This window comes from Callionymus lyra, chromosome 5, assembly GCF_982586985.1.
Source record: "Callionymus lyra chromosome 5, fCalLyr1.hap1.1, whole genome shotgun sequence".
In the NCBI taxonomy this organism is placed as follows: domain Eukaryota; kingdom Metazoa; phylum Chordata; class Actinopteri; order Syngnathiformes; family Callionymidae; genus Callionymus; species Callionymus lyra.
In genome coordinates this window covers 16,389,622-16,407,140 of record NC_141822.1, presented here as the reverse complement: position 1 = coordinate 16,407,140, position 17,519 = coordinate 16,389,622, and the positions used below count along the sequence as shown (strand labels likewise).

The window sequence follows — 17,519 nt, the reverse complement described above, 5'->3', positions numbered from 1 at the left end:
GGCACTCTGACTGGATTTATCATTGTGATGTAAGACTATGAAAACAATGTATGTAACGATTTTATTTTGTAATTTAAAAAATCTCAACCAATTCAACTCTGAATTTAACTTTGTTTTTCCGACTGTTCCTTCCCAATATTTTTTGATTGTCCTTCAAAACGAATTAAAACATAAATAAAAGTACTTTTAACTACATTGTTTAGGAAGTAACATTTTTTCTGGACGTTTTTCAAAAGCCTTACAAAAATAATTCTGTGTATAAAATGTAAATAGAATAATTACGCATTTGGCGTCACATTCCTAATCTCTAGTGGATCTTAAAGTCACTAAAAAAAGACAGAAGAATGTCTGTGTTTTTAAACATCCAATAATGCAAACGTCTTCTTCGGTGCGTGACGCGACAAACCCAGACCTCAGTTTGGGGGCGTGCGCGTGTGTGTGAAGTGGAAACGGGGGTTAAATCACAGTGGATTGTGCGCAGAATGTGGTTTCACAGGAACCAGAGAGCAGAGGGTCCACCACCGCGCGCTCCAGGTCGCTGCTCCTGCTGGAACTAATGCTTCTGGACGATGATGGAACCACTTTATTTCAACCTGGATTCTGGAGGATTCCCCTGCTCTGGAATGCGCACGAGCCAGCGTCGCCGCAGCCTCCTCCCGTGGGCTTGTTGCTCCGTGGATTACGAGATGTTCGACCACACGTGTGGATCCCTCACGAGGAGTCGATGATGGAATTCTTTTGGAGATGAAAAGCGGGACTTGTGGGGGGTACACATTGTCTGCTTCTGCGTGGATCCCGTCCTCCGTGTGCGCGCACCAGCAGCAGCCTGTTGTCTTGTGGACACACGCGCGCAACTTTGCTCCAGTCTGGACCTGGAGGAGCTGGTCCTGGAGCCGGACTCTCCTCCTCACTCTCGCGGTGGCAGGAGCGGCTCGGGCATGGACCCCCGCCGGGCTGCGGTCAGACGGAGCGCCGGGTTCTGCGCGGAGAGGATGAAGATGAGGAAGGGTCCGGCAGCTGCTGGGTCAGACGCGAGGGTCTCGCCATTGTTCCGCTTCCTCTTGTGCGCCCTGGTCTTCCTCCCGCCGGGCGCGCACTCTCACCCGCAGCCGTGCCAGGTGCTCAAGCGGATCGGACACACGGTCCGGGTCGGGGCTCTGCATGTGCAGCCTCGACTGGTGCCCTCTGAGGAGTCTGGGCCTGGAAGGGGTCCTGAGACCAGAGACAGACGCGTGGAGCGGGTCCAGAGGAGTGCGGCGGAGTTCGGGAGCCTCCGGAGCCGAGGGGCCACAAACACCCAGCGGGGCCCCGGGAGGAGTAAATCCCAGCCCCGGCAGCGGGAGGAGAACCCCCCAAGGGAGAGTCGGGTGTTCTCCCCTCGGGACTCGATGCTTCTGGCCGCCGAGGCTCTGAACCGGGCCGACGTGCTTCCCTTCAACCTGTCCCTGGAGCTGGTCATGGCTGTGGGGTCTGGACTTGGGGAGCTTCCAGCTTTCTCCTTCGCTTCCTCGGGGACCCCCGACAACGAGGACCCGCTGTCTTTCGTGGAGAGCGTGTGTCACACGGTGGTCGTGCAAGGGGTCTCCGCCATGATCTCGTTCCCACGGAACCGAGACGAGTTTGTCAAGTTGGAGTTTGTGTCTCAGGCTCTTCGGATCCCGGTGGTCAGCGTGGTCCAGAGGGAGTTCAGACGTCACAGCGAGGTGAGGGGTCAGGTGCTGGGGGGGGGGGTGCGCAGAGGGGTCAATGTCATCACACCTTTGAGCCACATAGTAGATGGTCCCTTTTAAATGATGAAAAAATATATATTTATAGTTAAACCTCATCATCAATTCATCTTTTTTTTTTTTTAATATGTCCAGACTTTAAATAATTTAAATACAAGTAAAAACTTCAAACTCATGTCCTCATATAACATTTTCAGCCGCAGGATATCAGAAACTCTTAAAGGAACTTTTATCGAACATAAATGGAAGGAATATCAGCAAAAGACTTCTACAGCAGCGTCCAAACGAAAAATGAATTCTAAATTTCAGATGTTATGTGTGTACAATGAAGTCGTATTGCGTAAATATTCTAATTTCACTAGTTAAGAAAATGACAATAGAAGGAGTCATTAACTACGCCAACTGTCAACATACAATGTCATCTTTTTCATCTCATCTCATTTCTAGATACATTTAAATGAAATGTCCTGTGGGAATAAATCAACATAGGAAAGAAAGTTAAGTGTTAGAGTCAAGAGTTAATCAAGAGATACGGATGAGATGATGTTCAACCACCTTTACTGGTATTTAATATGATATCCCTTGTGTTGTGTCTGTCTTCCACCAATGCATATGTGTTTATGGAAGCTAGGAAGGTGGTTCACCTTGACCCAGAGACCACACAAGGGATACCACAAACACATTTGTTTTCAGGCCTTTGGGTCACCTTGACCCAGAGACAACACAAGGGATAAGAAGTATAAACTCTGAGTTACTGCCAGATTCCAATCAACCACATAACTCCCTCCTGGTGTTCATGTCACCATTTTCGTTGCTTTCCATTATATATTTTAAGCCTTATTTATAATTCTATTATTTAAAAAACAAACAAAAAAAAAAGATGATTTAAAAAAAGGAAGACGTCATCTCAATCGCAGCTATCCCAAGATTTTTTTTTACAGAAGTAGAAAAATAAATAAATAAAAGCTCATTGAGGCAGAAACCACAAGAGAACCAGACTCATGCTAAGAGCCGTAACTTAACCACAGCTTCAGTGTCGGAAGTGAAGAATTGGGAATCTGACAGAAATTATTCAGAGCAAAAGCCGCACTGAAATGAATAATTTCTCAAGAACTATGATTAACTTCACGCCAGATAAATAGCCTGAACATGAAAGAAGCTTTTGTGAGCCGGACCTCGAAGAGAGAGTGGGAAGAGCTGTCCGTGGTGCTGAAATCAAGGACAGGATGTTTTTATGTAATAGTTTTTCTATGGAATGTGAAGTAAATGTTTTAAACTAAAGCACTATGCTGTCTTCAATGATACAAATAAGTCAGTATTGCGTCAATAACTAGAAGTGAAAATCAAAACACATCCTTATTTTTTAAGGGTTAAAAGCGATGTCTCGTCAAGAACTATTTAAACACCTCAACCCCGATAAATTGAAGTTATTTCACTTTTTGTGTGTGAATTTGTGGACATTTGTCTACTTCAGGGGCCCAGAACACATTTAAACCACATGTTGGTCATGAACAAAGGATGAAAAAACAGGTTTTTCAGGTTAACAAATGGGACCAGACAGGTAAGAACTCGCAGCGCAAGCACAAAAGGACGAGGCTCTAAAGAGCCTGATTAAAGACCCGAAACTTGAAAGAGCAGCAGATTCAAGAGTTCGATCCTTTATCAAAAATGACTACAAACAATGGCGACTGCAGCGACTTGATCCATGAAGGTGCTGAAGTTTTCTCATGAACTTTGAAAACAAGTTAAAATGTTGTTTCTCTATCACTATAGAATTCCATGAGAGGTTATATGTGTGGGTTGAATCTTTTGTTTTTCTCGATCAAACATTGATCAGGATTTAAAACCTTCATTCAAGAATTGAAAGTTAAAAAAAAACAAACTATTTTCCATCCTACTAAAATTGTGTGGATAGAAAATAAAGACAAAGATTTAATACTTGGAATTCTGACCTTAGCTTGGCCAAATGTGTCTTCGGAAATGGAAGAGTGATCAATGATCCGGCGTCCTTGGAGTGTCGCCTTGGGAGTTCTCTTCAGCGTGAAATGAGAAATCGTGAGAATTCATTCTCTTTAATGTGAGCTGCATGGAAACAGCGTCACAATTATTTGCACCACAGCAGCAGCGTTTGTGGTTTAACTTTGCGTTGTGTGTTGGTGAACTCAGCTTTAGAGTTTCTGCTTCTCAACAAAGGCAATTAAAGAAATTAAAAATGTTTAATAATCACTGGCATAAAATAGATTTAAATCCTGATATAGATGATTTATTATGTCTTATAGTAAAATACAAGATAAATACATAGTGTTTAAACATGTCTTCTTCGAATAAAGCGTTTATATTGAAGATGATCAAAAAACAAAAATGTAAATCTTAGATTAGGTAGAACAAATCAGGCCAGGAACGAGACAAGTCGAGCTTTCTTTAACACACTGATACACCCGAGTGTTGCTTAGAGGGTGGCACATGTCCCAGAACCTTTCACTCTTACTAATGGTCTAAGACTGAGTGTGTCGGTGTGTGTGTATGTGTGTGTGTGTGTGTGTGTGTGTGTCGGTGTGTGTACTGGCATGTGTGTATCGTCTGGGTTATATTGAATTTCCTGCTCTTTCACAAGGAAAACTATCAGTGGGTGTTAAGAGCTTGAGCTGCTTCCTTAAAGTCATGACTGACAGATCTGGTGGATGAAGGGACGAATGGAAACCATTTATAAAAGAGACTCTTCTTTAGTAAAGAAGAACACATTAACAATTTAAAACCATGTTTTTTCATTTATATCAATGATTATTGATGAATAGTTACAGGAATTATGTCATGTTCTATGAGAATGTGACCTCAGAGAGGAGAGCGTCTTCTGATTGGTCGCCTCAGAATGTCATCCCAGCTGTCCTCAGATGGTGCTAATGGCTACATAAAACCTTCAAACATCACTGCAGTCGTGGATGGTTACCAGCTCAGCTTGAAACCATGTTTCAGAAAATGGTGGAACGTTCAGCTTTAAGCATCTCATTCAGGGAAAAGGTTGACAATGACAGACAGATCGATGAAGCGACATCAAGACTCTAAGCAACCCGTCATGTTCGAAATCAAATTCCTCCATTGACGACTGAATCTGAATCTGTCAGTCCGTTACCCGAGCTCACAACTGACAGAAATTAGTTTTTCTCCAGAGGGTGTCCCTATGAAAGGAAGCAGGTTGAGAAGTTCTAGATCCAGGCAATTGTCCTAAAGTCTCTAATTTGATCCAATTTTTTTTTTTTTAAATGGAGAAGGTTCGTGTAAGGAGGTCTGGCCAGTGCTGGGTTACAGACCCTTACTGTGTCAGCCATACCGACATCTGGTCAAAATCTGCAGACCAGTAAATTACTTTATTTGGGAGCCAAAAGCACAAAATCAAGAAGCAATGCTGAGAAAATCTTCATGAAATGTATTCCTGAGGAGAAAGTGTTTGATAATCTCACAAGACAAACAGGATTCGGTGAAAATCGATCTTACATTCCAAAAGTTGCTAAGACAAGCTCACGTGTTTTGTGATCCAGACATCTGAAGTCGGCACTGGAGCTATAGATATAGTTACCTCAGTGCAGAGACTGGCAGGAAGCTTTGATGTTCGGGAATCAGGGAAATAAACAACCCACAACAGCGAAACTGTAGGACGATCTAAAAACAAAACAAACACGTGGATTTTATGAGACAAACACTTACGAAAGTTCATCGCTGTTACAGCAACAGCATGACAAAAAAACTTCTAAATGAAGGTTATTAAGTTGTTAGCTTTGAAGACCCTTCAGAGATCACCTTATCACCGCCCTGTTCCACAGCCCTTCTGCTGGACTGGTTTTATCGCTCAAATTTTAAAGCTAATTATTAATTAGACATGGCCGTGGCCCGCTCCACTGCTGGCGCGCCGGCTCGTGATAACAGCAAACCAGCATGAAAAGCTCATTCCAGTTCTTCTCGCTTCACCAAAGAGTTACAACATTTAAGCTTGTTGACCATTTTCTCGGTTGTGCCATCAGAATGTTTTTTTTTATCATGGCTCATCAACACCACAATGGTCCCCAAGCAAGAGTAAAGAACATAACCCAGGTTCTACGAAAAGTGTCGAACAATTGCTCGTTGAGTGTTGGAATATTTCAGAATAATGTGATAGAAGCACAAACACTGAGGTGATCAAGTTATATTGAGGCCATCATTTCTCGTTACGGACAGTTTGTCGAATAGACTTTTTATTTGGCCGAAGACTTAGACGACGCCTTGTCTGGTTGAGTTTGACTCTGATCTTTTGTCATCTTACAAGAAAACAACTCCATTAAAAGCGATCATGTAAGATGTTGAGACTGGATAAATGTCAATTGACTCACTATCAGGGGAATCAAATGGGTTTTGCCAAATTTTTGCTAAATTAACACGAGTTCTAAAAAGTTTTTCAGACCATTGACCCTGTGATGGTGGAACAAAAACAAACTAACCAACTTATTTCCGCTCTATTGGATTTGTCCATTGGCACAACAACTCACACACTTTTCCCATAATGCAAGGGCTGCACCTTCACATTTACTCAAAGTATACTTTGGCACAGGAGGGAAACAGACAAACCAGGACTTCATCAAAACACTTGGCTGTGTTGAGGGTCCCACACACACAGAGCGAGGCGGCGACATTTAATCGTGTGTTTCCATTAAAATCTTCGATCAAACCAGTTGCTATTGCTTATGTTGGTGCTTTTGTGATAGAAACAATCCATCTCTGTAAACAAACAGAGGAATAATCTCATTTACACTCCAATAATTGGACCGTAATGGACTTTTTACTGCAACGCTTGTGTTTAAGTAAGAACTTTTTTTAAGTTTCTGCAACCTTTTGCCACCTTTTTTATTTTATTACCCTATAAAATAATATAAAACTTTATTGTCTTTTGCTTTTTTATAGAATGTATGTATAGCCAAAACTTACTTTACTTTACTTTAGTTACATTTATGGTAAAGGTAAAAACGGTAGAATAAATCATACTTTTTTTCAAACAGTTTTTTCTGTAATTAAAACTAAGTATATTATTGCTACTCCCGCCTCGAGTGGCCATTTTGCTCGCAAGTGTTTAAATTTTGATCACAGACCAAGTCATAACTGCGTCTTCAGTCCGACTGGATCATATTAATCACCTAAAGCAGGCGATGAAGCCTTTGAAAATACCGTTGTGATGTGTTTCATGTGTGTAATGATATTCATGGGCGCAGGTGAGTGCGGGCCGGAATCCAATATGTGTTCCTGTCTGTGTTTGTTCTCAAGGAACAGATTGCATTCTTGGAAAAGAAAGTAATTCCACTTTTGAATTTTTAACCTTTTTTGTCTTTCTTTCCCTCCTTCTTTTTCACTCAACTACATCTGTTTTCACCTTCTGCTTGCCCCGATTTATCCCTTCATCCAATTTACAAACCCTCTGGATCTGTTTCGTTTGGTTTATTTAATCCGATTCTAATCTTTGTGCCACGCTAACTGGCACATCAATCTTTTCATTCTTACGCTTCATTTGTTTCTTTGTTTAACTGGATACCTTCCATCCCACTTATTACACATTTCTCCCCCGATTGTTTCTCTTTGTTTTTCCTCAACAATGCCCTTTCATCCACTCATTCGCTCCTCATCATCATCATCATCTCTCTTTGACTACCCCATGGAAGAATCCTCTCCATGTGCAAATGGCCATGCAGACAGTGGAGGCGCCGCCGTCCCATCTCGTCTACTCCCTGTTGATGATGAACGGCTGGTGGGAGATAAGCGTTCTCCTCTGCCAGGACCTGGACATAAGTGACTTTCTTTTACTCATCAAGAACAACACCCGCTTCCACCTGGGAACGCTTGTCAACCTGACATCCTCCTCTTTGACTTTGTTACAGTCGTCCACGACTTTATCGTCCTCAGGAGCCGCTCTGAGTGCTCAGACGGGGGTCGACTCCTCGCCGGCATTGTTGACTTTACCTCATTTGCCCCCCAATACCTCACCGCCCGCCTTCTCGCTGAAGGCGGACCAGCAGCAGGCGGTGATGAAACAGCTGGAGGCCCTCAGAGACGCCGCGTCCACAAGAGGGGTCGTGACGTTTGGTTGCGAGATCCGTGATCTCCGGCGACTTTGGACGCTGGCCACGCGGATGATGCTGCCAGACTATCACTGGGTTTTGGGGGACAGCCAGAATGTGGCTGAGCTCAGGACGGAAGGATTGCCCTTGGGGTTGCTGTCGCACGGGGTTATGGGGTCCCCTTCCTCGGATCACTACGTCCATGACTCTTTGGAGCTGGTGGCGCGGGCAGTTGGCAGCGCCGCCCAGGAGAATCCGGCTCTGGCGCTCATTCCTGGAACTACAAACTGTTTGGACACGCAGCCGAGGTCGGGGAGCTCCGGAGAATACCTGTCAAGGTAAGAACTGTTTACTGCCAAAACCCATGCCCTGGAAAGAGAAACCAATTTATTGAAAAAGTAATTCCACGTCATGAGAGTTTTATTAAAACTGCCTTTTTTATTTTGAGCCGGAGTTACTGCCGACGAAGGCTGTCAGGCAGGAACACAACATTGTTTGTCAAAAGCATTCAAACTAATGTCTTCCATAAACCTTGTCGCTGTGAAGGTTGTGTAACACAACAGTGAGACAGTAAAGTGCTTAAGAATTGAGAATCCGATGATACACTCAACGATGATACACAAGTAAACATGGAAAAGTCTCTAAGTGTTGTAAACTTTTCTTTAATTAGGATTAGAAAGTGTTGATAATTACTGAGAGCAGCTCAAAGTACCTTTAAAGATCATTTAATGATTGTTGTGAACAGTCATGACTTATGTAGTAGAAACTATTTAGATTTATACCCACGAGTGTCCACACGACCACCAAACTTCTTTTTCAGAAGTGGGTCGGAAACAATGTTTTCGTAAGGCTTAGAACCTTCCTGGCGGAAACAACATGATATTACACTGAACTGTAGAGGGCGCCGGAGACAAATACTGTATGAATATCACATAGTTGAGCTTTAACTACTTATTAGTCGATGTAGCAAATATTGGAATTTACTCATACAGTCTCTAAGCTTTGAGTTTTTGAGCTTTCCTTCCGGGTCCAAGCTCCTTCATTGTCTTCATGCGTCAGTGTTAAAAAAAAAAGAGAAAAAGAAACGGAACTAACCTCTCATTATTATGTTTTCCTGCGACAAAAAAAAGTAAATGTCTGAAGAGAATAATGAAAGTTACAATTAGTAAAAAAGTCCTTCTCAAATAGTGAGGCGAGAACATGCTGTTATTGTCAGACCAATAAGTGTAATTGTACATCCACTACAGTAGGGGGCAACACCAAGCAAGCAAGCACACAGTAGAGAAAGAGATATAAAATGCAGTAAGTAAACCAAGCCTCAAGATATAAAATGGATAAATATTTAGTGACAAGAAGGCAGAGAGAGACGGAGACAATGAGACAAAGCTAAGACGAGGAAATTTGTTGAAGCGAAGGTATTGCTTGACTTTACTGAACACGATGGCAGCAGAGAGTAAGAAGACAAAATATTTAAGGCGTCACTTAAAGACTTTAAATCTCAGTCTCGTGACAAGCTGCTTGAATCTTTTCATGAGTGCTGAATATCACCAACAATCATCTGGCTTTGTTTATTCCTTCATTTTGATTCATGAAACAGCAAAATTATATTGAAATGTTGATGTTTTTATTGTGCTCTATTGAGTTTAAGATATATTTAATATATTTTATTTTTTTCAGAATCAAATGGTCCGATTTAGTTGGTTAAAAAACGTTTAAAAATAGTTTATGATTTGAAGATTTTATTGAGTTTATTAGATTTTTTATTATCATTATTTCAGGCAAATTAATGCACTTGATATATTTTATAGTTTCGTATACGTTTATATTTATTTAATTTCTTTCATTTTCGAAGCATACAATGTAATGCAGAGGTGTACTTATGAAAAGTGTAGAGACAAATTATATTATATATAGCTGCGGGGAATGTTTTGCATTGTAACCGGGGCAAAATAACAAATTAACACTGAGTCAAAAAGCATTGACATCGTTCTTAACTTGCAAGGGTTTGTTTCTAAAGATTTACCTAACAGGAAAAAGATGAACCTGCTTTAACAATTGGATGAAAACCAGTTGCCATCGTGAACAAGAAGTATATTAGTAGGTTAATGTTGGTTTAACATTGATATCTGGAATAGCTTTACAGTGAACAGCAAACAATACTTTTGATGTCAGGGGCAGTAAATAACCTCTTTGAGCGTCATAAATGTCAGCTTTGGATCGTAAGAGCGATAAGTAAAATGCCAGCGTGTTTTTTATAGAGAAAGTGTCGCCTGGATCCTCATGGAATCGAGTCACGCTGTACCTGCTCACATATTTACATCACCAGCACAGGCATTGTCGGGTGGAAATTCAATTTGACACAATTTGGTTTCCATACATTTCCGAGTCCCCTGATCTCTTCACCCTCATCCGTCTTGCTGACTCGAGGCTTCCCTGGAGAACTGACGCCTGGAAATGCTCGTGGACGGAAACAATCCGTACACACAACTGCACCTGAGTTAATGGGGTCCACATGAGGTGAAGCCATTTCCTTCCTTATTGAAACCCCTTCACACAAGTGCAGGGTCTACATGTCGTTGTGTTATTGCTGCACAACAACAGTAAACCTGGTGTAATACGGGTGTAGTTACCTGAACCTTCACAACATGAATATTGATGAGTCCACATTCAGTCCATTCAGACTCCAACACAAACCACTTAATGGAGTTCTGTCACATTAGCTGTGAGAAACCGTGTGAATTAGCCCTCGACAAACCCAAACAGGAGAAAGTGTTGGAGTGAAAAATACATCAAAGGAGGCAATCAGAAGTGCAGAACATTTGAGAGGCATTACTGCTGATGGGACGAGGTGAGAGGCAGTGGATGAAAATATGTCAAGCTAATAGAAGCGAACTATCGACAGCTGAGAGCAGAACAAAGGAAAAGGATTGTGTCTCGATAAGAGTTTGTGTGCCATTTCTGAATCCCAACTGGCGTTTGCTGCTGCAAAACAGCTCGAAAGAAACAATTGTATTAAGAAGAAAAACACACCGAGGTTGACTTTCTGTTGGCTTTAGCTGGAAGATTGTTTCATTCAGATGTTTATTTGTGGAAAAATATGAATATGAAGGAAACAATACAGTAAATATCAGCAATACACACTTAGTCCACCTTATGTGCTGTAAAAAGTCTGTTTAAATCTTTCAAGTAACAATTAAATTGAATACTTTAAAGCACTTTAACAGCACATACCTCTCCCAGAGGGACACAAACTTCATATCTGGGGGTCTTTATGACTGTAACACCAGAGGCGTTTAGCTCCACAACATTCTTAAAGAAAGACAATTTATGTCGGAAGTTTTTTCAATTTTAGTAGTGGAATTCCATAGTGTGTAACACAAAGCAAAACTTACCTAACTCCCTTCCCCCTTACCTACCTGCCTGCCTGCCTGCCTGCCTACCTACCTATCTACTTCCTTGCCTGCCTACCTGCCTACCTACCTAAAGACCTGCCAGCCTACCTACCCGCCTACATACTTACCCACTACCCACCTACCTAACTCCCTTTCTCCTTGCCTACCTCCCTACCTCCCTACCTACCTACCTACTGAGTCTATCTATCCGTTTATCCATATAATACAACGGTGCCGCTTTGTAATTTACCAAAGTCATACTAAAACATTTTGACAGATGCTGCCTGCTAAATAACTTTTACTTAATTACTTACCACATTACCAAAATAACAGTTAAGTCAATAATCGCAACAATAATTAAAAAACAAAATGAAACAAAAAATATAAATTAAGTGCCCCTTTAGTCCAAAAAATATGGTATTCAAAACTGTTTCTTAGGCCAAATGAAACTACCTAACACCAGCAAAATTCTCCACACTCTGTAGGAGGATTTGTTAGAAATGGTTTGGAGCGAACTACATTTTTAATTCAGGTGTCCAACCTACTTTCTTCGAGCTCTCACTGGTAGCCACATCGCCAGAGCGGCACAGGAAGTAAGAACTGATGCAGTGAGACGGAGAGGTCGTTGCAGTGGAGGTTGTGTTACAGGTTCCCTGGTTTCCAACTACAAGTACAAATAATCATTTCATTCCAATTAAATTCCTGGTTATGGTTTGTGTCAGATGCCTGACTCTCTCACTCTTTGAGATAATTATACGAAGATAATAATAAATATTAAAGGTTTAAGATCGATCTTAAAATAAATAAATTCACTTACATTCAAAGATGACTCATTTTCCTTCAACTGTTACATGTCCAAGAGAGTAAAGTTCAAAGCTCTTATTATACCGGTCGATCAACATCTTTAACCTCACCTGTGGTCCCCAGTGGTGGGTAGTGACCCAGAGAACAAGGTTTCGGGTACAAGAGGAGTCAGCGACTGGAATGTGTAGTTGGCTGAGCTGCTGTAGATCCACACGAGTGGACATGAACATGAACATGACATTTGGGAACATGGTCTTCTTCGGAAAAGCAACAAAACAGACCAAAGAAAACTTTTGAAAACATCCTTGAATACTTTGCTAAGTGATCTTTAAAGTTCAAAAATCTTGATTGATGGATAAGCAGATGTCTCCTGTGTCCTCGAGCACGACATGACATTACAGTGAGTCGGACTGACATTGTGTTACATGATTGAACACACTTTCAACAGAGTGGAAGAGATCCTCGGAGTATTGTCTTGCTCGGGGATTATATTTTGAGGGCAGTTGTGAGGTGTTGTCCCACCAGTCTGGTTTTTAAAGACATAAAGTCTTGTGTCGTAAGAAAAATCATAGAAGGTCTGAACTACACAAGTCTGAGAAGGATTGGTGAGGATTTTTGTGTTACAACAAATAAGCAACAAGTAGTTTGAGGAGACCTCAGTGAAAGAAAAGATAAAAAACTGCCTCGATAACAAAGTCTATTTTCTATCTGAATTGTTTTTTCCAATTTGTTTTTCGACCTTTTCTGTTCAGAGGGCTTTTACTTACAGGCGGCTCTCCTGTTTCCTCCCACTTTACAAAAACAAACAGGTTTATTGTTGACTCTTAACGAACCACAGGTTGAGTCTATACATGTGTTAGTCTATTTGTTTCAATCTCATTTTAGGCTTTACACCTGTTTCAGTAAAGTTGTGTTGTTTTTTTTAAATATTAGTACACTTTGACTCAAACACATGTTTGTTTTGTTTACATCAACAACTACAATCTTTAATTTTCAACTGTAATCAAACTATGTTTAACTGAAATCAAACTATTTTTAACTGTAATCAAACTATTTTAAACTGTAATCGAACAATTTTAAATTGTTATCAAACAATTAAAACTGAAATAAAACAAATTTCAACTGAAATCAAACCATTTTCAACTATAATCAAACAAATTTAAACAGTAATCGAACAATTTTCAACTGTTATCAAACAATTTTCAACCGTTATCAAACAATTTTCAACTGCTATCAAACAATTTTCAACCGTTATCAAACAATTTTCAACTGTTATCAAACAATTTTCAACCGTTATCAAACAATTTTCAACTGAAATCAAACTATTTAAACTAAAATCAAACAATTTTCAACTGTAATCAAACAATTTTCAACTATAATCAAACAATTCTCAACTGTAATCAAACAATTTTCAACTATAATCAAACAATTTTCAACCGAAATCAAACAGTTTTCAACTATAATCAAACTATTTTCAATTGTAATCCAACTATTTTTAACTGAAATCCAACTATTTTCAATTGCAATCCAACTATTATTTATTTTTTACTGAAATCAAACTATTTTCAGCTGTAATCAAACAATTTTTAACTAAAATCAAACCATTTTCAACTGTAATCAAACAATTTAAACTGTAATGAAACAGTTTTTTACTGTAACTAGGTCATGTGAACATTTATTTATGTGTCATTTTATTTGTTATGTACACATTATCTGTCTTATGTATTCTTTTATACTATTACTCGTGTTATTTGTATTTATGTTATTACTAAGTTGAAGCTTCAGCTCATTTTATTTACAATTTGACAAATCAATGACTGTATTTTATCCTATGTTTCATTTCCTGCTTCATGATCTTTGAAGTCCTGTGTACGTCTCGGGAGTATTCCGGTGACCTCTCAAGGAGATCCCTGCCTCTTCCCCCCTTTTGTCTCCGGGACAGACTGCACCAGACCACAAGTGACTCCCTGTCAAGTGCAGGATTGAGTGATGTTGTAAACATAATCATCTTTTTGACTTTCCTCCCGGTGACAAGGGCCACAGAACCCAGTCAGAAAAAAACAAAAACAGTTTATACTTTGGCTCAGTCATGAAGTGCCTTATTTAATTATAATCCCTGAGGTCCTTATAATTAAAGTTTGGACGTGTTTTATTCAGGTAGATTGGGAGTTTGACTTCTGACGGGCCTCTCATCATGGAAACGAGCTGATAACAAGTGGATGATGCAAAAAGGTCCCACAGATAAATGAAATGAAAAAAGAAGTGACTCTTTGTAGAGGGCGAAGTTCTTTTTTAGTAAATATCAAACATTCTCCTTCAACATTGCGACCAAATATGAGTTAGTAAATAGTGTGACCAATAAAAGCTTCATATACGTTTTTAACTTATTTAACATTTGACAAAAGTAGCTTGAATTATTGGACCAAATTGGTTTTGTTGAGAATGAAAAGCCCAAAGCAAGAATTTTCCATTTGATTCTATATTAATCACTGTTCCACCCTCGTGTGGTTTTCCCCCGCAGCCCATTAAATGATATATTTATTCATAAATGGTGTAAAAAGATGTTGAGCTTGAGCGCTCGTGCAGCAGGATGACGACTTTCACGATGTTCAGAGCGACGCTCGCTCATTTAAAATAACAGGAAACGACACTACAGTGGCAAACATGGAATATGTAAAGATAATATGAATATTAATAACCAATTATGAGCGTGTTAATAAAATGGATTGAATTAATTAATTAATTAATTAATTGTTATTTCAAACAAGTTTCATATATATGTAATATATTTAACTATTTGTACATAATAAATAATTAATCATATTTAAAAGCAAAATAAAGCAAAGCAAACATAACAAAACATACTATATAAACTATATAAAAAGTACATTTGTAAAATTATACTGCATAAATAAACTTGTAAGAATAAATATAATACAATATTACATAGTAAACATTATACAATGTATAAATGCATATGCAGAAAGGATATCCATATAGTTAATACACTCATGAACATACTACATAATTATCCATGTAAAAATAAACAAAATACTAAGTTACTTGTAAATTAACAATAACTTGGATTGGTTTTATATCAAAAGATCCATTATTATCCTTAGTTATCACACTTTCTCTTCAATATATTTGTTTAGAATTAAATGAAATACATTCAAATGAAAACGAGGGTCAGATGTACTAATGGTTTGCGAGGTCTAATAACAAACATGGTAGTGAAGACGGATCTTTTTATTCAACTACGATTGACAGTGTTGAATTATATTTGTCATTTTATGAACCAATCATTTTATTTATGTTTTTTACTGTGTTATTTCAGTTTGAACGATTCACATACTAGATGTTCTGAGCTAGTTGTGTGTAGTTCCTTCATGTGTTTCTCCAGCAAAACAATCTGTTTAAATCTCCATAAAGATTGGATTGATTCAAATGTCTGAGCCAGAAGGTAACACAACGACTAGAATCTGAGTAACCGCATCCACGGAACATGTCTTCATTACGGGTCGGACATCTGGACGAGCAGCAGGACGTGAACAGGCAACACCGATGATAGATGATGTATCGTGAAGCTGTCACTCAAAACCCTTCCACAGTTTCATGTGTTTCCTCAGATCACTTTTGTTTTAAGTGTCGTCCGACATGACAGGTTTCACTCGAGCAGCCAGTGATGGTATTAAAATGTAATTAAATATTCAATATATTCATATTTTTTCATATATCAAGAGAGTATTTGACTATTATTTTGGGTTGATACTAGCTTGAGTCAGAGTAAAAGGTTAAAGACAATATCTAGATACTATAACATCCTATAACAACAAAATATGTGTCAGCAACTAGCTACCCGCTATCTACTATTCCACTTGTTTACTTTTATTTGTAATTATTAATTATTATTAATTAGTTTGTTTTCAAGACACTTTTCAATTGTTTTACAATTTTGAATAAAAAAAATGTAGAATTAAAAATACAAATTGACTAAACAAATAGTGAAGAAATTAACTATGCTAGTAGAAAAGCAGTTAGCATATCCGTTAGCATTAGCGATGGGCTAATGAATATTCATTGGTTCAATAGGTGGCGCTCTCACTTTAAAATGGTCTTTCATCAAGCTGGTTAGACTTCGGAGCGCCATCTAGTGGACTTAAGACACTGCCTTATGAAGCTTCATGATAGTATGTTAGTGTCAAAAAACAAACTAACAGTTAGCATAGCTTAGCATTAATAACATTAGATTTGTTTTTCTCCGTCAACAAGCAAAACACAGTTTAAAATGTAGATGGAAGTTTAACTAAGAATCTAAATAAATACTTTTGTTTAAAAGGTATCTTGATAACCAACACAAAGAAAGTTTAAGTTGCAAAATACATTATTAAATATGTTTTATTTGGTTGGTTTTCTCATTATGAACGAAGCAGGAAAGCTTTGTAATCCCGACATTAAAAAGGAATTAAAAGTCAAATATGAACTTGTATTTTTTTGGTGTATAAATTGTTTTATATTGTGTAAATGTACAACGAGGCATTTTATATTTATATGACTTAAAAAGGACCTTAAAACAGTCAACATCACAGTGATCAACATACTGTCGTATCATTAAAAAAAATGCTACAATTACAAAAACAGGAAGTGACAAAACGCAGCAATTTGTTCTGCTAAACGACGCCGACACGTGTTGAGTTGCCTCCACATGCTCTGGTGTCCACGCTCGTGCACCAGCGAAGTGAATTAACTCTTTTTGACCTTAGAATCTCCGGCGAGGAAAATCAGTGAACAAGACGCAGCAATTAGAAGATGATCCATCAAAGCGGGCGATAGAGAAGACGTTCTCTCTCCGCGACGATGAATTCCTGTTTCCCAGCCGCGGCTAACAAGAAGCAGCTGATGAATCCTGTTTACAGCGACTCCAGTTCAAGTGTTTTGTGCACACGTGCATGAACGGACGCCAGAGCTGTTGACTTACAATCGAGTCGCATGGATCAGAAATCCATCGAAATGTTCTTAAAACCTTCTCCGAGAATCGTTCATTGGTCAATAGACCAAGAAATGCTGTAGTTGTTAAGTTAAGTGTAAAATAGTGATGTCTCTTCTTGAGGGAGAGGGTTTTCAGTGGATTCTAGACTCCTGACTGTGACGCCATCAGTGGCAGGAGAGCTGATGAAACACCGAGATGTCATCAGACATCTGGAGAACAGATGAAGCCACTGGTCGTCCTGAGACTTTAAGGGTCGTACGATACTTTATTATATACTTGATTACGTGTTGTTGGAGAAGGATTAGGTTCACTTGATCATAGACGCTTCATTAACAGATGTTTTGGTCACAACTTGTTTACATTTTAAATACTAATATTTGAAAAGGGTTTATCTTTCAATAAATACAAAATAAAATATAGATTAAATAAAATAAATAAAGCTTTATTTAAGTGTAAGATGTATAAGTATGTTAATTATGGATTTTATTGGTGGATTTTTGTTTAGTTTTGTCCATCGCAAATACTTTGATCA

General features: G+C 39.0%; 1 protein-coding gene across 1 annotated transcript in view; it reads left to right on the top strand.

Annotated features, from left to right (window-relative positions):
- Positions 1–938: 938 nt before the first annotated feature.
- The window catches only part of grin3a (glutamate receptor, ionotropic, N-methyl-D-aspartate 3A), a 47,999-nt gene continuing 31,418 nt past the window's right edge, over positions 939–17,519 (top strand). Inside the window, exons 1-2 of the mRNA XM_087791132.1 lie at positions 939–1,703; positions 7,406–8,139. Coding sequence (XP_087647258.1) covers positions 939–1,703; positions 7,406–8,139 — 1,499 coding nt within the window. The remainder of the gene's footprint in view (positions 1,704–7,405; positions 8,140–17,519) is intronic.